The following is a 23,433-nucleotide window of genomic DNA, read 5'->3' on the forward strand; positions in this document are numbered from 1 at the left end:
GGTCGGAAGGGACCTCACTGACAAGGGGACAGCTGGGCACGGAGTTAAAGGAACTGACAGAGTGACAGACTGGAGAAAGTGCTCCAGGGAGAGGGCCAAGGCCTTGGGGTAGTGCCCAGGCCACAGGCTCGCCTCCACAGCGCCTGGACAGAACCATACCTGCTCTCCAGCCCCGGGTTCGGGTCAGGGCAGGTGGGCAGAGATGTCCATGCTGAGCAGTCTGATAGGCCCCTGGCCCTCTCTGAGGACCCTAGAATAACTGTGCCTCTCTCATACGGGTTTGAAGGGGAACAGATGAGACCACACAGAATGTAAAGAAGAACAAGAAAGTCAGGACTAAGCCTCGGAGCCAGGCGCTGTCCTGCGGGCGGAGGGCAGCAAACTCGGTTCATCCCCGAGCTCGCCGAGCTGTGAGGTGGGAGAGATGGGATCTGAACCCGGGATGCCTGGCTGAAGCCAGCGTGGTCCCTTGCCTCTCCTGTCCACGTGATGGTTACTAGTGTTACTTGGGGCGAAGGGCCAGGGGTACGGGTGGGTGACCTGGGCACACAGCTGTGAGGCCTTCTGCGGGTTCAGTCTCACGCTGCCATATATTGCTGCTTCTAGAGGCGGAGGCATAGCCGAACCATAGCAACGGCAGTGGAGGTGGGGCTGGGGGCGCTTCTGCTGTCCCTGGGCCCGGGGGGGCCGCTCTGGGACATAGGAACTTGTGGCAGGGGCTCCCCCGGCCCTACCTTAACTCTGAACACTGACCCAGCCAGGGAGGATCTCAGAGGAGAGACTCCTGAGGGGGGTGGTGCGGGCCTGGGGATGAAGGAGCAGAGAAGCCCGGGCGGGGAAGCACGGCCCCCGGTCTGTCGCACTTTGCTGTTTGGCTTCAGACAAGGAACAGTCCCCCTCTGGGCCTCAGTTCCCTCAACTATGAAAACAAGGGGAGCCGGGCGGGGGAGGGGAGTGCGACGCCCTTAAATCCCCCGCACATCTGAGAGACGTCACCTATATGACATCAAAGCCTGGAGTGTAGCGGCCCCCCGAGGATGACGAGGCGCTCACTACACACCGTAGGCAGCAGAAGCCCTGGGCTCCAGCCCCCAGGACCCTGCTCACCTAGCAACTACCGGGCCAGGGCCCCAGGGGCACCCACAGCCTGCTACAGACCCCATGCCCTCAAGGGTCAGTGGAGGCTGACGCCAGATTCAAATCCCACATCCTCTGCCCCTCACTGTGTGACATTCAACAAACCTCTTAACCGACCCGGGCCTCAGTTTCCCAAGTGTAAATAAAAACGACTCCTGTGCCCACTCTCCTGGGACTGCCCTGGGATGGACCGTGGGGCGGGGCAAGGCGGGTTGGTGTCTGCTGCTACTATCGACAATAATATCGCTGTCATCCTCTGGGCCACAAGATGGGTTCTACTTGAGGACCAGCGTGGCCGCCTGCCCCCATGGCCCCCAGCCCCGGGCTCTCCTAAAGCCTGAGTTTCCCCACCCAGCCCCCAGGCCGGCCACCCCGCCCGGCCCCACGCCCACCTGTCCCCAGGAGTTAGGGCAGCCGAGGTCCCAGATCACAGACAGGAACACGGGGGCTGCGGCGGCGGGGACGGCAGGGAACACGTACCCGGTTCTCGTCGTAGATGATCTGCACCAGGCTGCGGTGCTTGGACTCGATGGGCGGCGGCGACACGGGCTTCTCGGGCTCGGGCGGCTTGGCGGCCTCCTCCTCTAGCTGTTGCTGCGGAGGGGACAGCGCGAGGGTGAGCGCTGAGGAGAGAGGCGGCCCCGCCAGGCCGCGGCCACACACAGGAAGACAGGCTGCGGCCACTTCCTCTGAGTCACCCGGGACTCCACGCCTGCAGGGGCCCCAGGCCTCCCTCCCTGCGGCCGCAGAGCCCGCGCTGCAGTCAGCTGCTGGCTCGACCCTGCATGGCCGGCGCGGGGAGCCTGAGGGCAGCTCAACGCTTTCGGGCCTCGGTTTCCCCAGCTGCAAAATGGGGCTAATCCCCGTGCTCCCTGGGAGGGCGCAGGGAGGACGGGATGCGGTGACACGGTGTAGCTGAAGCCAGCCACCAGGCACCACAACACTGCACATGCTGCGACAGCCAGGCGGACTCCTGCCACACCGCACTGCCCGGCCTGGGCACCACTTCCACCCCTGCGTGCGCCATGCAGCCCTGGGAACTCACTATGCTTCCCAGAGCCTCCACTTCCCTCGTCTGGAAAGAAGGGGAAAGAAAGCGTCTATTCTAGTGAGGACCAAATGAGCCGAGGCGTAGAGCGCTGGGCACTACGTAGAGTATGTCTTTATCATCGCCACCATCGCCACCATCATTACCATCATCACTATCACTGTCATCACCGTCACCATTATCACCACCACCACCACCATCTCCATCACCATCGTCCCCATTACCATCGTCACCGTCATCTCCATGACCATCGTCACCAGCATCCTGTCACCTTCACCGTTACCACCATTCCCATCCCCGTCTCCATCATCACCACCATCATCACCAACATTGTCACTGTGACCATCCCCTTATCACCATGAGCATCGTCACCATAACCACCATCTCCATCATCACCACCACCGTCACCATCCCCATCCCCAGCATCCCCATCACTATCACCATCTTCCCCACAAGCATCGCCATCACCACCATTCCCATCTCCATCATCACCATCATCAGTCACCGCGACCATCCCCATCCCCATCATCATCGTTATCATCACCAACATCGTCACAGCCACCATCACCATCATCCCATTCCCGTCCCCGTTATCATCACCATCATCTCCATCACCACCATCAATGTCACCACCACCATCATCATCACCACCACCATCACCATCAGCACCACCATCATCATCTCCATCATCATCTCCATCACCATCACCACCATCAACGTCACCACCACCATCATCATCACCACCACCATCATCATCACCACCACCATCTCCATCACCACCACCACCATCAACGTCACCACCACCATCATCATACCATCACCACCATCATCACCATCACCACCATCACCATCATCTCCATCACCACCATCACCATCACCACCAGCATCATTATCATCACCATCAGCATCACCACCATCACTTCCATCATAACCACAAACATCACCATCACCACAATCACCATCAGCGGCAGCATCAACACCATCACCATCATCATCATCACTGTCATCTCCATCATCACCACCACCATCACCACCATCATCATCACCACCACCATCACCACCATCATCATCACCATCAGCATCACCACCATCATCTCCATCATCACCACAAACGTCACCATCACCAACACCATCATCATCATCACCACCATCAGCATCACCACCATCAGCATCACCACCACCATCAGCATCACACCATCATCTCCATCATCACCACAAACATCACCATCACCACCATCAGCAGCAGCATCAACACCATCACCATCATCATCATCACCGTCATCTCCATCATCATCACCACCATCACCATGAGCATCAGCATCATTATCATCACCATCATCACCATTCCAGTTCCCATCCCCATCACACCACCACCACCACCACCACCATCAGCATCGGCACCACCACCACCATGATCAGGCGGCGTGGGCCAAGCCTTGCCCCATCACAAAGCAGGATGTTCAGCCAGGCATGGCGGTGCACGCCTATAACACCAAAACTTGGGAGGCTGAAATGGGAGGATCACAGGTTCAAGGCTAGCCTCAGCAACTTAGTGAGACTGTTTCTAAGTAAGTAAATAATAAAAACGGTTGGGGTATAGCTCGGAGTGCCCCCAGGTTCAATCCTCAGCATGGCGCACGTGCGTGCGCGCACACACACACACACCCCAAGCAGGATTTGGGGGCTCAGACAACAACCCCACAGCCCAGGTGGGAGGGCTCAGCAGGTGAGCGCGGTGCTTCCACAAATCCACTATCCCCAGAAAGTATTTCTGGCTTTGCGGCCATGTGGTCTCCGCTGGGACTGCTCGGCTCTGCAGCCAAAGCACAAGCAGTCACAGATGACACGTAAACAAGTTGAGTGCGGCCGTGTGCCAATAAAACTTTACTTATAAACACCACGGGGAGCCAGATGGGCAGGCTGCCTGACCCCGGGGACGGCAGCTGCTGGGGACGCGGGCTCCCGTGAAGGGCCAGGGCGTCCTCTCTGCCCGGGGGACGTCTGAGCGGAGCCCCAAATGGTCCCGGGAAGGGAGCCACGGGAGGGCTGCGAGAGGCAGGCTGCCCGCTGACTTTGAATTAAATGAAATTTCAAATAAAATTATAAAATGAATACCACTGATGTGAGTAACAACTTTTACTCCTTCCCTGTGTGCCTCTGTGTGGTTTCAGCAGTATCAACCAGGGTTTCCTCCTCCTTTCTTTCTTCTATCTTTCTTTCTCTCACTCCCTCTCTCGTTTTCTTTTTTCTTGTTTTACTGGGGATGGAACCTGGGGGGCATTTTACCTCTAGAACATACCCCCAGTCCTATTTTATTAATTTTTTGTCTGTTTTTTGGTGGTACTGGGGTTCCTGGAAACCCTTCTGCCTCCGTACTAGGGCTACACTCCCAGACCTATTTTATACTTTTTATTTATTTGGAAACAGAGTCTCTTAAAAGCCAGCGCGGCTGGCTTCAAACCTGAGTGATCCTCCGGTCTCCGCCTCCCAAGCACAGGGATTACAAGTGTCCGCCACCACGCCCGGCTTATTTTTTATTTTGAAACAGGGTCTCACTATGTTGCTGAGGGCCAAAGTTGCGATCTTCCTGGCTCAGCGTCCCAAGTACTGGGGTCACAATATCTTGTCCGGCTTCCCCAGGCCTTCTGCTCTGCTTGGGTCTTACTACGTGAAACAGGGTCTCACTGTGTTGTTAAAAGCCTCTCTGCAAGTGCTGAGAGTCCTTCAACGTACGACCCTCCTGTCTCGGAATCCCAAGCACTGGGATTAAAGGCTGCACCACCACGCCTGGCTTGAGGATTTCTACTGAATCGGGAGTCCCAGCCCTTCCTCGTAAGACTACACAGCGGGTGTCACGTCTAAGCCCATTTTACTTTATCTTACCTTACTTTTGTACTGGAAATTGAACCCAAGGGACATTCAACCTCCGAGCTATACCCCAGCCCTATTTTATTTATTTACTTTTTTGCAGTACCGTGGATGGAACCCAAGGGCATTCTATCTCTGACCTATACCCCCAGCCCTACTTTTTATTCTGATTTTGAAACAGGGTCTCACTGAGTTGCAGAGGGCCCCACTAAGTAGCTGAGGCTGACCTCGAACCTGTGATCCCCCTGTCCCAAGTACTGGAATGACAGGCGTGCACCACCATACCTGACTTCTAAGCCTATTTTATCTATTTATTGTTTTTTGTGGTACTGGGGTTCCTGGAAGCCCTTCTACCTCCGGGCTACACTTCCAGACCTATTTTTACATTTTTATTTGGAAACAGGGTCTCCTAAGCCAGTGCGCGCGGCTGGCTTCGAACCTGCGCGATCCTCCTGTTTCTGCCTCCCAAGCGCAGGGATGACAAGCGTGCGCCACCATGCCCGGCTCTAAGCCTATTTTATAGACAAAGACACTACGGCCCCAAGAGCGAAAGGCTCAATGCCACCCGGCAGAGTCCCGCCTGCTCGGAACCTGGAGCCAGGGACCATCTTGTGCAGGAGAACGCAGACGGCAACGCTCCCCAGCCCCCATCACCGGGGGCCGCAGCCGGGTGGCAGGAACCTGCGGGCCGGACAGAAGCCCGGTCCCTTCTTCCTGAGCAGCATGAGGCCAGGTCTGTACTGAGTCCATTCCATTTAAGCTCGGCTGGAAGCCAGCTCTTCGTTGTTTCTGGGCAGGCTCCAGGTGCTGAGGGGCAGACCCAGCTAGAGGCTGCAGACCGGCCAGCCCGGCCCCAGCCGGCCACTGCTGCAGGTTATCAGAGGCTCATTTGGAACCGTGATCTTCCTGTCTAATAAGCCCAAAGGCATAATGGCGCCACCCCACGCTCTCAGCTAATAAACCTAAAGGCACAGCTGGAGCCAGCTCCCGGGAACCCCGGGGTTGCCTGGCACCTGTCTGCGGCTCGGCCGGCCGCCATACCTGCTTCTTCTTCAGCTTGGAGATCTGCTGCTCCACCATGGTGATCTCGCGGTCCACACGGTCCATGTTCTGGATGAGCTCTTCCTTGGACAGCCGCGGAGGGACCAGCTCCAGCTCGGGGTCCGCATGGGGCGGCGTGGGCGGGGACACCGGCTCCAGCTTGCTGGTCAGGCTGCGGTCCTGCGGCGGAGGGAAGAGGGGTACCCAGTCAGCCAGGGCTCCAGATGCACCCCTTGTTTCCAGAACACAAGACACCTTTTGCAGTGATGGGTGGCCAATCTGACCCTCCAACTTTGCCCTATCCTGACCTCTGGCCAGGTACACCCTTCCCTGCTGGGCAAGGTCCTAATCCCATAATCCTTAGAGGTGAGGGTCACAGGCCCCTCCCACCCGGACATGTCCACCTGCCTCAGGTGCAACCCTTCCTGCGCCTCACAAGGGTTCCCGAGGCCACGGGCCTTTCCGGGTCTCCCACCAGACCCAACTCCCCAGGCTGCCCTGGCCTTGGCAGACAGCCACCCACAATGCAAAGCCCACAGAACCCACACCCAGCACAACCCCGCTGCATAGGAAAACCTCGCAGGAAGCCCGGGGCCCGGGATGCAGGTCAGAAAGCCCTGTGCCCACTCGGCGCTCCCTGGCTCAGTTTCCTGGTCTCCACAATGGGGAGAGTCACAGTTCCCCTTCCAAGTGTTGCCTGAGTTGGTGTATACAAAGCGCTCAACTCAGGGCCCGGCAGGCCCTGTGTACTCTGTGAACACTGGTGGGTGCCAGCGCACCCCAAACCCAGGCTCCCAACCTGGCGGCGCCGATAAAGCTGCTCCGTCCTGTGCTGAGCTCGGGGCCAAGCCGGCAGCTGCCGGCCAATGAGGCTTGGGGCCCGAGCCAGCCCCCGGTGCCTGGCCCAGCTGCAGCCCGGGACACAGGGCGCATTCTCCCCAGGACAACTGAAGCCCGCGGCCTCCACAGGCCCCACAGTGGCCTTCTGTCCACCCTCATCCTTGGGCCCCTGCTTCCCACAGAGCTCCACGAGGCCCACAGGGAACCAGGGCCTTGGGATTGTGCCAGGTTTGCCTCCCGGCCTTGCGGCCAGCCACCCAAGGTATGGGGACACGGATCCTGCAGCCATAGACACCGACGTGGGAGCCCCGTTACACTACCCACGACGGGGACTCCGTCTCTCCACTTCTCCCCTCTCCTACCCAGCCCCAGATAAACAGGGCAGGAACCTCGATCTGGGCTTTGGGGCCAGGCCACCCAGAAACGTGAGAGCAAGCCATTCATCCACCCCAGGCCCAGGTCTTAAAATTAAGGCTACCACCAGGCGTGGTGGCGCACGCGTGTAATCCCAGCATTCGGGAGGCTGAGACAGGAGAATCGCGGTCTGGGGACAGCCTCAGCTACTCAGGCCCTTTGCAAGTCAGTGAGACCCTGCCTGTTTCAGATAGGGCTAGAGGTGTAGTTTGGAGGTAGAATATCCCTGGGTTCAATCCCCAGAACTGAAGAAGAAAAAAAAAAAAAAAAAAAAAAGGACTGTGGTTTGTGGCCAGCCTCAGCTGCTTAGTAAGGTACTTTGCAACTCAGCGAAACCCTGATTCAAAATAAAGAATAAAAATTAGGGCTGGATGAATAGCTCAGAGGTAGAATGTCCCTGGGTTCAATCCCCTGAACTGAAAAAAAATCAAAAACAAAAACAAGGACCATGGTTTGCGGCTAGCCTCAGCTACTTAGTAAGGTGCTTTGCAACTCAACGAGACTGTTTCAAAATAAAGAATATTAAATAGGGCTGGAGGTGTAGCTCGGAGGTAAAATGTCCCTGAGTTCAATCCCCAGAATTGCAAAAAAAAAAAAAAAAAAAAAAAAAAAAAAAAAAACCTAAGGCTACCTATGGGAGGTCCCCGTCCCCACAGGCACGGCGACTCAACATTCTGAAGGTAGCCGGGGCAGCCGCCCTTCTTCAAGGTGCTCCCAAGGACAGCCCTGGCTTGGTTCCTGGCGCCCATGCGCAGCGGGGCTGGGGTGTAGAGCTGCCGCAAGTCCCAGCCTGGCAAGTGTGAGTGCCTGGGTCCCACGCCGCAGAAATACCAGAAAACAGCACAGAGGGCCACCAAGGGACAAGGCCGAGGTGGGAGCCAGACGTGAAGCTCCATCAACCACCCAGAAACCAGAGCCGACCAGAGGCTGCGGGGGGTGGGAGGGCGAGGGGCGGCCCCCAGGCAGGCACGGGGCTCCCTTTAGGGCAACGAGGACATTTTGGAACTAGAGGAGGCAGCTACAACCCCACCGAGGTCCTTATGCAGCTGAACCTGACGTGGGTGAGAGGGTGTTGTGAGGCCCCTCAGTGTGGGGCCACCTGAGTGCTCAGGGCGCCCCCGCCACCCAGGCCCCCACTGGCCCAGGGAGCCCGGCGGCGGGCCTGACCCCTGTGGGCAATGCAGACCCCAAAGTCCATAGGCTGCAGTCGCCGCCCTGCCCCACGGAGTGCCCGTGGCTATCAAAGTTCAAATCAAGGAGCTGGCTGGACCATCGGAGCCCCAGAGACTGCAGGGACCCGGAGGCTCAGGAAGGGGCTGCCCAGGCCCCCAGCCACAGCGACAGGCCCAGGACAGGCTCAGACCACACAAAGTGGAGGGAGAAGGACCATTTGCGGTGGAGACGTGCAGGGAGCGAGGGACAGAGAGCCCTTTTGCTGGCCGGGAGCTGGGGGGCCACTGTCTGGAGACACAAGCCGCCGTCTAGCTGACCCCAGGGCCAAGCAGGAGATATGCATAGCCAGGGAGGGACGGTAGGTGACGGGGTCTTGGTGACGTCATGTCACCTGGATCCAGCTCAGCCTGAAGCCACGAGAAGCCCCGGACCTCAGTTACAAGAGCAGGATTCCTGCTGAAGCCAGGTTGGCAGGCCCCCAGACCCCCAGTGGCCTGGGGGACTTCAGACATGGGGCTACCTGTGGCACTATTAAATAGACGCTCCATAGGAACCTGCACACCTGAGGGCGGCGGGGAGAGTGGGGGGCGTGCAAAGCCTCCCTGGGACTCCTGCCTCCTGCGCCCAACGGATGCCACCCGCCGATGCCCGAGCCACTGGGCGCTCTGCGCAGAACTCTCCTGCTTCTGCCCAAAGGCGGCTCAGACTTTCCAAGTGCTCCTGACGGCCGGGAGCATTAGAGGGGCCGCCTAGCCAGGCCCCACCAGTGTGCAGGGCTCCCCTGCCAAGGTCCAGGAGGAGGGGCCAGGCGCAAAGCGAGGAAGCAAGCAGCAAGCGAGAGATGAGGACAGAGAGACGGCGGGACAGAGAGATGGCGGGATAGAGAGACGGCGGGACAGAAGGATGGCGGGATAGAGAGACGGCGGGACAGAGAGATGGCGGGATAGAGAGACGGCGGGATAGAGAGACGGGGGACAGACACAGCAAGACGAGTGTGGTGGCACGTTCTTGTAATTCCAGCGTTTGAGAAGCTGAGACAGTAGGATCAGCCCCAGCTACTTACTGAGGCCCTTTGCAACTCAGTGAGACCCTGTTTCCAAATAAAAAATTTAAAAAAGGGCTGGGCGTGGTGGCGCACGCTTGTAATCCCCGCGCTTGGGAGGCGGAGACAGAGGATCACGCAAGTTTGAAGCCAGCTACGCGCTGGCTTCAGAGACCCTGTTTCCAAATAAAAAAAGTATATAAAACAGGTCTGGGAGTGTAGCCCAGAGGTAAAAGGGCTTCCAGGAACCCCAGTACCACAAAAAAAAAAAAAAAAAATTAAAAAAGGGCTGGGGAGCCGGGCGTGGTGGCACACGCTTGTAATCCCCGCGCTTGGGAGGCGGAGACAGGAGGATCGCGCAGGTTCGAAGCCAGCCGTGCTGGCATAAGAGACCCTGTTTCAAAAAAATATATAAAATAGGTCTGGGAGTGTAGCCCGGAGGAAGAAGGGCTTCCAGAACCCCAGTACCACCAAAAAAAAAAAAAAAAAAGGGCTGGGGGTAGCTCAGAGATAGAATGCCCCTGGGGTCCATCCTCAGGTACTGAAAAAAAAAAAAAAAAAGAGCCAAGAGAGAAAGGAGGAGATGGAGACAGAGTCACAGCCTGTGAGCCAGAAACTAGAGACAGCAAGACAAAGACGCAGAACAAAAATACAGAGACATAGGTACAAAGAGACAGACAGACAGACAGACATTTGCCCAGCGAGGCGGAGACAGACAGATGCAGAGGCTGAAGGAGGCCCCGAGACGCGGCGGGAAGGCCTGCAGCTGAATGCAGGCGTGGGGCAGAGCCCAGGCCTGGCTCGGCCGCGGCACAGCGCCCAGCTGGTGGCCTCCGAGGCGGGGGAAGCTGGCACGGCTGCCGGCCCAGGAGGGCGGCCCACTCGGCCTGGGCCCCCACGGACACGGTCCAACTTCTGCTGAGGATGAAGCTCCCTCCTGCCTTTTACAAAACAGGAAGATGTAGACTGGGGGCCATGGGGTCCCGGGCAAGAGGAGGCCAGCAGAGCCCGGCAGGACAATCTAGCCGGGGGCAGGGCTGCAGAGAGGCCATCCAGCCCTACACGGGACCCCAGCAGGCTGAGAAGATACTAATTAGCTCACCGGCACTATGCCACTGCGTGAACACCTCCTGGGCCTGAAATCCTGCCTCTTGGCCCTTCAGACGGCGTCAGGCAGAAGAGGATCCAGCCAGTCTGGGTGGACCTCCTCCTCCTCCTCCACCCTCTCCCCCAGCGGGTGCCAGTGGGCGATCGCTGACTTCACCACGGCCAGGCCGCCGGCCGATGAGCTCATGCCTGACCCCAGGTCGCAGAGGAGCCTGCCGGCTCCACCACACAGCTGGCCAGGACGAAGATGTCACCTGGCCGCCAGCTAGGACAGGCGTGGACAACTTCTGTTGAGAGAGCTGGGCGGCCGGGGGCAGAAGCCTGCGGAGCCCCACAATGGCGCGCAGCCTCCTAAAGCGGGGGCACGTGTGCTCCGCCCAGGCAGTCCTGAGTGCTGCGGGGCCAGCAGAGAGGCTCAAACCACAGTGCTTGGACTGTACACACGCGCCCTCCCCGGCCCCACTCGTTTTATTGACTTGAATTTTTTTTTTTTTTTCCAGTACTGGGATGGAACCCGGGGGAATTCTCCCACCCAGCTTCATCCCCAGCCCAATTATATTGAAACAGGGTCTCACTGACTTGCAAAGGGCCTCACTAAGTAGCCGAGGCTGGCTGCCAACCTGTACCCCTCCTATCTCAGCCTCCCAAGTACTGGGATGACAAGCGTGCGCCACCATGCCCGGCATATCCACTTTTATTTTATTTTTTGTTTGTTTTTAATAAATTTTTATTGGTGCATTGTAGTCATACATCTCAATGGGAATCAGCCCTACCCAATCTCTAACCCCTTCCCTCCCCCTCCCTCCTACCCGTGCTTGGCTTCCTGATTGACTTTGATGTGTTTAATTACATCATGTGCTTTAAAAAGAGTTTCCTTCTTCCCCCTTCCATCCCCTCAGGTAGGTCACCGTAATTGCTCCTCTATAGGGTCCCTTCTTCATCTAGAGTTCCTCCTGTTACCCATTTTTCCCTAGTTTTTTTTTTTTTTTTTTGGGGGGGGGCTCTGGGGATGGAACCCAGGGGCATTTGACATCCGAGCTACACCCCCGCCCTATTTTTTATTCTTTATTTTGAAACCGGGTCTCACTGAGTTGCAGAGGGCCTCACTAAGCAGCTGAGGCTGTCTGCGAACCGCGATTCTCCGGTCTCAGCCTCCCGAATGCTGGGATGACAAGCGTGCGCCACCACGCCCGGCTCACTCTAGTTTTCACACATTAGGAAAAGCATCTGATTTCTTATTTTTTGTGACATTTCAATGTAAATGCCATAATTTTGTTCTCCATTATGGCTGGGCAAAATTCAACTGTGCACACATCCCGTGGTTTTGTAATCCGCTCATCCACTGAAGGACATCTTGGCTGGTTCCTATTTGGCAATGGTGAACTGTGCAGCTATGAACGTGGTTACTCATGCCTTAGTTTGGTATTTTTGTTTTCATTCTTTTTGGTAGATCCCCAGAGGTGGTATTGCTGGATCATATGCTAAGTTCACTTTCCTTCTTCTGAGGATCTTCCAGACTGTTCTCCAAAGTAGTTGCACCAACTTGCAATCCCACCAACAATGTATTAGAGCTTCTATTTCTCCACATCCGATCAATTACAGTTTCTTTCTTCCTTGGAAGTCCTTTTAATTTCCACACTGATTTCCACTTACTGAAATCCCAAAAGCCAGAAGGTAAATAACTTGGACAAAATGATCCACTCACAACCAATTTTTTTAATACGATAACTTAGATCTGGAAATCTGCTGAGGGGTGAGGTGAGGCAGCGGCAGCTTCTAGTGCTTCCTGGCCACACAGTTGCAGGGACCCGCTGGCCCTTTGCTGTGGAGCAGGCCCCGGCCTCGCTGGCTCCAGACCCGGCCTCGCCACCAGGCAGGCTCCAGTCCCCGTCACCGTGGACAGGATGTCTACAGAGGTTGCCATTTTTCCTTCCATATTTCTTTTTAAGTAGGAGAAAACAGCATGTGTCATTTGCAGAAGCTGAGAGCTCAATGCCCTAACAGCAATGGATTTTATCTTCCCACCGAAAGCAGAGGCTCACAGGCTGTGGGTTCCGCTGCTCCACGCACACCCTGGCCCCCAGCACAGCACAGAGGAGCGCGGCAGCCATGCGCGCTGAGGTCTCCTGGGATGCCCGGCACAGTGAGGCGGCCTGCCCATACAGGCGGGGCTCCCTCTGACGAGCCCTGGACATTTTTCTTACATAGTATGTTGACCAGAATTCCTAAGTATGTGTGGCAGGAGCAGTCCACTTTCGGGGAGATTTCTTAAAAAATTCAAGGTGGATTGGATTGGATCTGTCTGCCTCTCCTGAATACTGGCCGCCGCCGCTACCTCCGTCTTGGTCTGTCTCCGCGAAACTTTTTTTTACATAGTACATTGTCCAGAGTTCCTGAGCATGTGGGGCAGTAGCAGTCTACTTTTGAGGAGATTTCTTCAGAAATTCAAGGTGGATTTGGTTGGATCTGTCTGCCTCTCCTGAATACTGGCCCCCGCCGCCGCCTTCTTGGTCTCTCCTAGAGTATGTCGTTGTTAAGCATTCCTGTGCATGGGTGGCAGGAGCAGCCTGCTTTCTGATCTCTTCTGGGATGTCCCTCCAAAAATCACTTTTCTTACAGCGGCGGACACCCCGCTGCCGTGTTGCCTCTAATTCCACCATTTTCCACTCTCTCTCCTATATATGAGATAGGAAGGCATGACTGCAAATGTCTCTGTGTGCTGTCCCAATCAGCTACTGAACCAAAATCTGCTGTCCAGGGTTTCTCAGAGGGATGCATGTCCTATTCAGCCGCTGCCAACCATCACCGCTGCGGCCATAGCCGCTGCCATCTTCCTCCCTGTTTAATATTTTTATATTACATATATTTACGTTATATATTTTTATATACGTGTCTTTTACAGAAGTTGGGGTCCCGAGTACTTAGCAACAATGGGTTTTATCTTCCCGCCAAGAGCAGAGGCCCACAGCTTCACCATGGACAGCGGGTTCTACTGCTCCAGGCACACCCTGGCCTCCTTCGCGGCTCAGAGGAGCGCAGAGGCCAGGAGCACCTCTGTCTCCCAGGACGCACAGCTGGCCGACCTGGCTCTGCGGGACTCCCTCTGAGGCACCACGAACCTTTTTCTTACATAGTATGTTGTCCAAAGTTCCTGAGCAGACGGATTCTGCTTTCAGAGAGACGTCCTCAAAAGTTCAGAGAGGATTAGATCGAATCTTTCTGCCTCTACCAAATACTGGCCACCGCTACCGCCATCACCATCTTGGTTTTCCTCCCCAGCATTTTTCTTACATAGTATGTTGTCCAGAACTCCTGAGCATGTGGGGCAGGAACAGTCTACTTTTGGGGAGACTTCCCCCAGTGTTCAAGACTGTTCAAGGTTGGATTGGATCTGTCTGTCTCTCTCTCCAAAATATTGGCCGCCAGCACCACTGCCATCTTGGTCCGTCTCTTCTCTCTTATATTTTAGGTAGGAAGTCATGGCTAGAAATGTCTCTATATGTTGTCCCAATCAGCTATTAAACCAAAATCTGTTGTTTGGGGTTTCTCAGAGAATACATGTCCTATTCGGCCACTGCCAGCTGCCGCCGCTGCAGCCACCACCATCTTCCCCCACTTCTATTTATTTATTTATTTATTTATTTATTTATTTATTTATTTATTTTTTGTGGTACTGGAGGTGGAACCCAGAAGCTTTCTACCTCCGGGCTATACTCCCAGACCTTTTTTATATTTTATTTGGAAACAGGGTCTCGCTAAGTTGCTGAAAGCCTCATTAAGTAGCTGAGGCTGGCTTCAAACCCGTGCAATCCTCCTGTCTCAGCCTCCCAAGCGCGGGGATTACAAGTGTGCGCCATCACGCCCAGCTCCCCCACTTCTATTTTAAAGAGGAATAAAATCCCGGGGCTCTCCCGGGCACCGGCGACATGGCAGCCCTGGCAGCTAGCAACCACAGGACTCAGGGTGATGGTGGGGGAAGGCAGCAAACAGGTAGATGGCAAAGGCGGGCCCCAGCTGGGGAGCAGCTGGACCCTGGGGGCCCCGGAAGGATGGCAGGAGATCCCACGGGGACGGTGGCTGGGAGGGGGCAGGGGTGGACACTGGCAGATCACGGAGGGACAGAAGCTGCAGGAGCCCAGGGCTGGAGGAAGTCATGGGGAGACGCTGGGAGTGCTGATGTAGGGGAAGGACACAGGCTGTGACCCCAACAGCCAAGGATGTCCTCTCCGCACACACGGCTACGGGGTAGCACGCCCGGCCCAGCTCCGGCGCAGTATCCCGCGCTCCATGCCAAGGACTGCTACAAATCCCCAGCAGGGACCCCCGAATATCATGTCCTGGGAGGCCACAGTGGAGGCCCGGCCTCCGCCCCGCGCCGTCCCCTGCCTCGGAGCCTTACCTTGGCGAGGTCCTCGGAGCCGCTGGGCTGGCCGCTGGCCAGCAGGGGTGCCGGCCGCAGCAGGGGGTCGGGTAGTAGCTCCAGGCGCGGGCGCTTGCTCTCGATGAACTCCATGTCTGACTTCCCCAGCTCCGACAGGTAGGAGTGGGACTCGGGCCGCAGGTGCAGCTCCTGGGATCTGTGGGAAGCGAGGGTGGGCGGTGTCACTGGGGAGAAAGGGGCCGGGGCCGCTGACCCCCTCACCCCACACCGCCCGTGACCCGGGGACACGGGTGCTCACAGGAGACCCCCAGGTCACAGCACACTCCGGGGACCTTTGGGACAGCGTAACCATGGCAACAGCCCTGCTCTTCAGCTTTGGGGACCAGACTGGGTGTATTTAACAACAGGCCTAGTGGCTCATGCTTTGGGGGCACAGCCAGCCCCCCAAAGTGCTGCGGGGCTGATTCACATAATAGCCTTATCCCCGTCCAGGCCAGGCAGCACTAGCCGAGCACAGCACTCCTGCTGCTAAACAAGGCCCAGCCAGCTGCCTTCCCAACAGCCCCGCAGGGGAGGGAGCTGTCCAGCCTGACCACCCCTGAGCGGCTCTCTTTAACTGTCCTCTCTGATTTTCCCAGAGAGGGCACGGTGCCACCTGAGCGCACCCAGCAGCAGACCTAGGGGTCCGCGCCTCCACCCGCCAGCTCGTGCCCAGCAGACAGAACCTGAAGAGCTCCCCGTCCTCAGGGTGGAGCCCGCGCTCATTCTCCTCGCCCACAGGGCCTGCTCACCGCGCCCACTGCGCGGGGCCGCAGAGCCTCCGCACAGGCCAGGACGCTTTCCGGCCGCTCACACTTCAGCTCCTTCCAAGCTACGCCTCATCTTCCAATCGCCACATAGACGGCGCCAGCCCTGTGCGCAGCCTCCTGACCCCGCGGTCTTCCTTGACGGCGATTCACAGGGGTCTGCCGCCACCTGCCCCGTTCGCTTGCCCGTCTCAGTGGCTCGCACACAGTAGGCGCTCTATCAATACGTGTGTGGAATGAATATTGCCCGTAGCCACAAGGGCTGGGCTGGGTCCCTGGCTGTCACTGGAGGGCCAGCCCCTCTGTGCTCAGTGCCCCGAGAGCCCACGAGACCCCTTCTCAAAAAGCCAAATGCCAGCAGGGCGTGGTGGTACACACCTGTCAACCCAGGACTTGGGAGGCTGAGACAGGAAGATCGCAGATTCGAGGACAGCCTCAGCAAGGAGTGAGACGCTCCGAGACCATGTTTTAAAATAGAAATAAAGGCGGGGCGTGGTGGCGCACGCTTGTAATCCCCGCGCTTGGGAGGCGGAGACAGGAGGATCGCGCTGGTTCGGAGCCAGCCTCGCTGGCTTAAGAGACCGTGTTTCCAAATAAAAATATAAAATAGGTCTGGGAGTGTAGCCCGGAGGTAGAAGGATTTCCAGGAACCCCAGTACCACCAAATAAATAAACAAACAAACAAACAAAAAAAGAAATAAATGCCAGGCACAGTGGCACGCGCTTGTAATCCCAGCATTCAGGAGGCTGACACCGAAGGATCGCAGTTCACTGCCAGCCTCAGCTACTTAGTGAGGCCCTCTGCAACCCAGTGAGACCTTGTTTCAAAATAAAGAATTAAAAATAGGGCTGGAGGTATAGCTCGGAGGTAGAATGCCCCTGGGTTCCATCCCCAGTACTGAAAAAAAAATAATAATAAAATAAAATAAAAATAAGAAGAAGGCTTAGGGGGTATAGCTTGAAGGTAAAATGCCTCTCAGTTTAATCCCCAGTTCAAACAAACAAACAAAAAAAGCCAGGTCCTAAGACATCCTTTGCTATCTCAGAGATGAGGTGTTTGGCAGAAAGTACATGGGGCTTATTTAAGCATGAAAAAGCAGAGATCAGCCCAAGGAGTGTCCCCCAAATTCTCATCCACGAGGACCCCTGAATATGGCACAGAATGTGGGTCCAGGGTCTTTGTAGGAGGCACAAAGCCGAGGGTAGACCAGGGTGGGCACTAGGACCGATGCCCAGCGTCCTGTTAGAAGAGAGCGAGCCGGGCGCGGGGGCGCACGCTCGTAATCCCAGCACTTGGGAGACCGAGACAGGAAGATCCCAGGTTTGAGGCCAGCCTCAGCAACTTAAGAGAGGCAGTCAGCAATTAGCGAGACCCTGTTTCCAAATAAGAAATTAAAAAATTGGTGTAGCTCAGAGGTAGAATGCCCCTGGGTTCAATTCCCAGTTAAAAAGAAAAACACGGGCACGCACACACACACACACACGGACCCCGTAAGACAAGGCGCTCACGGAACAGTGCCGCCATACGCCACAGAAGCCTGGAGCCCCCAAGAGCCCGAGATGCAGAAAACCCCTTTCCAGAACCTTCCAAGAGGCGCCACCCTGCAGACTTCTAGATCCAGACTCCTGGCCCCTCGGAACTGAGTGGGGCGCTCTGTTCACTAGCCAGCCCGGGGAGCCCGCCTCCCGCAGGGCCTGGGCAGGGTGGGGGGTACCCCAGGGCTTCTCGGCGCCATGCGGGGCGCGGGCCTGGTCTCAGCGCTGATCCCACTGGGCGAGCACAGGGCACCCATGACCCGGCGCCTCCCGCCTCGAAGGGGTGCGCATGAGTCCCCACGCCTGGGCCGTCTCCAGCCCGCAGAAAGTGGGGGACGGGACGTGGCCAAATACTGGGGTTGGCGCCCCTGCCAGCGCCCCTGCCGATTCTTCCCCAGCTGGCCCCCGGCCTGTGCGGAGGAGCCCAGCTCGGACGCGTCCACCCGAAGCCCGGGGCCAGGCGCCCCTCCCGGGCTGCGGGACCCCACCTCGTTCACGCCAGACCCCTAGCTCCCGGGCCGCGGCTCCTCCTCACCGTTCATTCCCCGGCTGGAACTCGGACAGCAGGGACGGCCTCCTCCGCTGGGGCTGGGTCACCGAGCCGGGCGACAAGTGCGACACGTAGTCCCGGGCGGGGTGCTGGTATTCCAGGAGCCCCACGTCCTGCGGGCGAGAGCAGGGTGAGCGCGCCCCCCGGGACACCCACCCCTCCAGGCCCCGCGGGGCTGAGGACGCGGCCAGGGCCGCCAGCCCGTGAAGACAGGACCGTCTGCAAGGCCGGGGCTGACCACGGCGCCCCACGATCTACGGCGCTGTTTGTGAGAAGATAAACGTATCAGCAGAGATAGTAGGAAAAAGGACACCTCCCCTTCCCGAGCAGCCGCCCGGGAGGCCCAGCAGATGCGGGGCGGTGTGGCCGGCCGGGCCCAGCTGGCAGCACACTCTGCAGGGACCGGGGTGCAGGTGAGCTGCGCTAAGGAGCCCGCTCCGTGCCCTAAAGAACAGCTCTCGCGTGTGTGAGGGCTCGGGAGGATAATCCTAGGCCCACATTTCAGAGTGCGTGTGTGTGTGAGAGTGTGTTGCTAAGGATTGAACCCAGGGCCATTCTACTTCCAAGTTATAACCCAACCCTATTATTGTTATTATTTGGTTTTTTTTTTTTTTTTTTTTTTTTTTGCAGAACTGGGGATGGAACCCAGGGCCACTTTACCTCTGAGCTAAACCACCAGCCCTTTTTTTTAATTCTTTACTTTGATACAAGGTCTCCCTAAGTAACTGTGGCTGGCCTGTGGTCCTCCTGTCTCAGCCTCCCAAGTACTGGGATCGCAAGTGGGCCACCATACACAATCCTTACTTTATTTATTTATTTATTTACTTTTTTATTTATTTGTAGTACTGGGGATTGAACGCAGGAGCGTTCTACTTCTGAGCTGCACCGCGAGCCCTATGTTTTATTCTTTATTTTGAAACAAGGTCTCACTAAGTTGCGGAGGCCCTCGTGGAGGCCGCGCCCCGCCGTGGCTCGGAGCCTCGCACTGCCACTTACCGTGTGGGGCCGGGCGATCTGCACCGGGTAGGAGATGCCGTGGGGCGGGTAGCGGGCCTCGGTGGCCCTCCACGTCTGAGCCACCGGCTGCGTGGACCCTGACATGGTGGCAGGGGCCCAGGCGGGGCTTGGGGCCCCGACAACCTCTCTCTTTCCGGCCACTGAGGATTAAAAGCCCGACTCTGTCATCGGCTCACAGACACCTGCAGAGAAAACCCAAAGCCAAGGTCAGCCGCAAGGCACAGCTCTGCGGGCCCAGAGGAGCCGCGCCTGGACAGTGCCTGCCCCGCCCCCGGCACAGGCGGCGGGCTCTCAGGCCCTGCAGCCGGCGCCCCATGGCCCGGGACTTTCCGCGTCTCCGGAACAGGGTTCTCCAAAAGCCCCCGCCCCTGGCAGCTGCCGGCCAGTCCTTGGCACACCCCAGTGAGGAGCCACACTCGGCACCCCGGGGGCCGGGGCCTCCCTGAGCCCTCCCAGGGAGACAACGCTGTAGGCTGGGACGCGGGCCACAGACACACACAGGGTCAGGGGGCAGTGGCGCAGGGGCCACGCAGGAAGGGGCCACGCAAGAGGATGAGGCCTGCGTCCAGGACGGGAGCGGAGCCAAGGAACGGGCAGGGAGGATGCAGGCACGGCCCAGGGGCCAGAGACGCAGATCAGAAGAAAGAAGCCAGGCGCAATGACATACTCCAGGACTTGGGAGGTTGAGACTGGAGGATCACAGGCTGAAGGACAGCCTCAGCAAGTCGTGAGACCCTCAGGAACCCAGGGAGACCCTGTTTCAAAATAAAAATACTGTGATCCCCGCACTTGGGAGGTAGAGACAGGAAGATCGCACAGGTTCGAAGCCAGCCTCAGGTATTTAGTGAGGCTCTCAGCAACTTAGTGAGACCCTGTTTCCAAATAAAGTATAAAAATAGGTCTGGGAGTACAGCCCAGAGGTAGAAAAGACCCTGGGTTCCACCTTCAGTATCACAAAAGATTCAAAAAATAAAAAAGTAAAAATAAATAAAAATAGAAGCCAGGCGTGTTAGCACACACTTGTAATCCCAGGACTTGGGAGGCTGAGACAGGAGGATGGCAGGATCACGGCCAACCTCAGCTACTTAGTGAGGCCCTATGCAACGTAGTAAGATCCTGTTCCAAAATAAAGAATGGGAAAAAAAAAAAGAAAGAAAAACTAGGGGTGGGGGTATAGCTCAGAGGTTGAATGCCCCTGGCTTCCATCCCCAGTCCATCCGTCCGTCCATCCATCCATCCATCTATCCATCCACACACAATGAATGAATTGTGTGTTTTGCCAAGAAACCTGCGCTCCACCGGCTCCTCCACCCACCTCTCCAGCCTCTGCTCTGGGGGTCACAGACAGCAGCCCCCACTTCCCCATCCTCATATTGTCTCCCAAGAAAAGATGCATGCGCTGGGCCCGGGCCCTGGGCTGGGTCTCCCCGCTCCCAGGCTGGGGACGCAGGGGCCATGGGGCGTCCAGGTCCCTCTTGACCCAAAGGGGCTGAGCAGACGGGGTCCAGCGGGAGCGGAAATGGGCACCAGCACCGGGCCACGCTGCTCCGGGATGGGGAGAAGGGGTCACATTTGTTTGGACTTGCGTTGACCTGGGAGCCGGGGCAGGGTCCAGGCCCCAGGCGGCAAAGCCGGGCAGACAGTGACCACGGGAGAGAAAGACGGTGCGGGAGAACTCCCAGAGACGGGGATGGGGGAGCTCCCCATCGGACCTGCCGGGGCAAGAGGCCCCCATGGACCAGGCACCGAGGGGCTGGGCAGGGGTTGGGCTCTGTCAGGATGGACTTTGTTCTGGGGGCCAGGGGGAGCCACAGAGGGTGGTGCGGGGAGGGGAGGGCATCCAAGTACCTCCCGGCCAGAGCTGTAGAGGGATACCGTGGATGTCCAAAGGAGACGGGCCTTAGGAAGCGAGAAGAGGAAGCAGGCGGCCGGCTGGAGGCTGGGAGTTACCCGGGACCTCCGCAGGGAGGGAGGCCGACCTTCAGAGGCCTGGCAGCTCTGAGTCTGCGACGCGACCATACGGGTCCACAGCCTGCCACGAGGCCAGGCCTGGTAAGCAGCTGGTAAACAGCTGGCGCTCAATAAGGCAAATCCAGCAAGTTCAGCCTCACAGGAGAAGGGACAGCGGGGCCCGGGGCATGAGACCTGAACCAGAGCCCACCGACATGCACCGTGGCTGCACTGCCCCCAGGTGCCCTCGCCCCCTTGAGCACCCTCTGCGCCCGCCCACCTCGCTCCCCCCACGGCGCTCGGTGCCGGCACACAGTAAGCGCTTTACAAATTGATCTAAGCCAGGTGGGGGCACACACCTGTCATCCCAGTACTTGGGAGGCTGAGACAGGAGGATCACAAGTTCCCAGCCAGCCTCAGCTACCTAGTGAGGCCCTCAGCAACTCAGTGAGACCCTGTTTTAAAATAAAGCATAAAAAATAGGGCTGGGGGTGGAGCTCAGAGGCAGAATACCCCTGGGTTCCATCCCCAGTTCTGCAAAAAAATAAGTAAATAATTAATATAAATAAAGCCAGCGTGGTAGCACACACTTGTAATCCTGGTACTTGGGAGGCTGAGACAGAGACAGGAGGATTACAGGTTTGCGGCCAGCCTTAGCTAATTACCGAGACCCTATTTCAAAATTAAACATAAAAATAGGGCTGGGGGCCGAGCATGGTGGTGCACGCCTGTAATCCCAGCATTTGGGAGGCTGAGACAGGACGATCACGGTTCGAGGACAGACTCAGCTGCTTAGTGAGGCCCTCTGCAACTCAGTGAGACCCTGTTTCAAATAAAGAATAAAAAATGGGGCTGGGCGTGTCGCTCAGAGGTAGAATGCCCCTGGGTTCCATCCTCAGTACTGCAAAAAAAATTATAATTAAAATCAAAGTCACTGTCCAGGGGCAACCAAGAGAGGAAGGTGCTGGGCTCTGGAGCCGGCCTGGGGGGCGGCCTCGGCCGAGCACGGGGTCTCCTGGTGTCTATTGAGAGGGTTCCTGAAGCTGGCGAGGGGGGTTCACATACCCGGGCCGACTGGGGCTGGCGAGTGTGGGGGCAGTGGCCCCATTTTTTATTCTTTATTTTGAAAAAGGGTCTCACAGAGTTGCAAGGGCCTCACTAAATAGCTGAGGCTGGCTGTAATCCTCCTGTCTCAGCCTCCCAAATGCTGGGATGACAAGCGTGTACCACCAAGCCTTTTTTTTTTTTTTTTTTTTTGCAGTATTGGGGATGGAATCCAGGGAACATTCTACCTCTGAGCTATACCTCCAGCCCTTTCTTTTTATTTTATTTTTTTATTTTTTAATTTCTGGTGGTACTGGGGTCCCTGGAAACCCTTCTACCTCCGGGCTACACTCCCAGACCTAGTTTATACTTTTTTATTTGGAAACAGGGTCTCTTAAGCCAGCACGGATGGCTTCAAACCTGTGCTATCCTCCTGTCTCCACCTCCCAAGCGCAGGGATTACAAGCTTGCGCCACCACGCCCGGTTTAGTCTTTTTATTTTTTGAAACAGTGTTTCACTGAGTTAAGAAGGGCCAAGGCTGTCTGCTGAGGCTGTCTGCGAACTGACTCTCCGGTCTCACTCAGCCTCCTAAATGCTGGGCTTACAAGGCTGCACCACCACGCCCGGCTTTAATTTTTTTATTTTGAAACAGAGCTCACTAGGTTGCTGAAGGCCTCACTAAGTGCTGAGGCTGGACACAAATCTCCAATCCTCCTGTCTCAGCATCCCAGGTACTGAGACTATAGGTGTGCCCGGATCCTAGAGGGACACAAGGCACCATGGCCCTCACCAACCCCCAAAGCCACACGACTGCCCCCAAGGTATACAGGGCCCCCCGAGGAAAACAGTCACTAATCCCAAAGTCCAGAATCACAGTCGGGAGCCCCCGCCGCGCCCCCTGCGGCCCGCCCGGCCCGCCTCCCTCCTGAGCTGGGTCGGGAGGTCACCCGGGCTGTCCTCCGGCAAAGGCCACCTCGGGGTTATCCCCCAAGGAACTAAAAACAGGAGAAAAGTCAAAATCAAAACCAAAACAGCCAAGAACATCCACAGCAGCACCGGCCCCTGAGGAGAAAGAAGCCAGATGCTGGGAACTGATGGATGGATGAACAGACCCAGGCCTAGCCAACACGGCGGACTATTACTCGGCCATAAAAAGGAGCGCGTGAAAAAACCACAGAAACAGGCCGCAGGATTCCATTTTCGTGGGATGTCAGGAAGAGGCACATTCAGAGACAGAATGGGGGCTGAAGGTCGCCACGCGGTGGAGGGCGGGAGGGAGGGACCACTTTCCGGGTGGAGTTTCCTTTGGGGATGGTGAAAATCTTTTGAAACTAGGTAATGGAAAAAAGAGGCACAAAATCGTGAGTGTGCCGAGCAGAATCAAGCGCTCACTTGGATGCGGTGCGGGGCGTTCTACCACAACCAAGTCCTCTGGGGCGCGAGGGGGACCGTGGGCACCCGCCAGCCAGGCTGGATGG

The 23,433-nt window shown here is 57.1% G+C and overlaps 1 protein-coding gene across 3 annotated transcripts in view; it reads right to left on the bottom strand.

The window, feature by feature from the left end:
• Positions 1-19,044, bottom strand: part of NCOR2 (nuclear receptor corepressor 2) — a gene marked incomplete at both ends in the record, with an annotated part of 118,931 nt that extends 99,887 nt beyond the window's left edge. For all 3 annotated transcript variants that reach the window (XM_080717516.1, XM_080717515.1, XM_080717514.1), the window contains 5 exons: positions 1,618-1,731; positions 6,095-6,274; positions 15,070-15,247; positions 17,929-18,056; positions 18,940-19,044. In XM_080717516.1, coding sequence (XP_080573642.1) covers positions 1,618-1,731; positions 6,095-6,274; positions 15,070-15,247; positions 17,929-18,056; positions 18,940-19,044 — 705 coding nt within the window. The remainder of the gene's footprint in view (positions 1-1,617; positions 1,732-6,094; positions 6,275-15,069; positions 15,248-17,928; positions 18,057-18,939) is intronic.
• Between the last annotated feature and the right edge of the window lie 4,389 nt (positions 19,045-23,433).

The sequence above is a fragment of the Muscardinus avellanarius genome, assembly GCF_963383645.1.
Source record: "Muscardinus avellanarius genome assembly, chromosome: 21".
NCBI classification, from domain to species: domain Eukaryota; kingdom Metazoa; phylum Chordata; class Mammalia; order Rodentia; family Gliridae; genus Muscardinus; species Muscardinus avellanarius.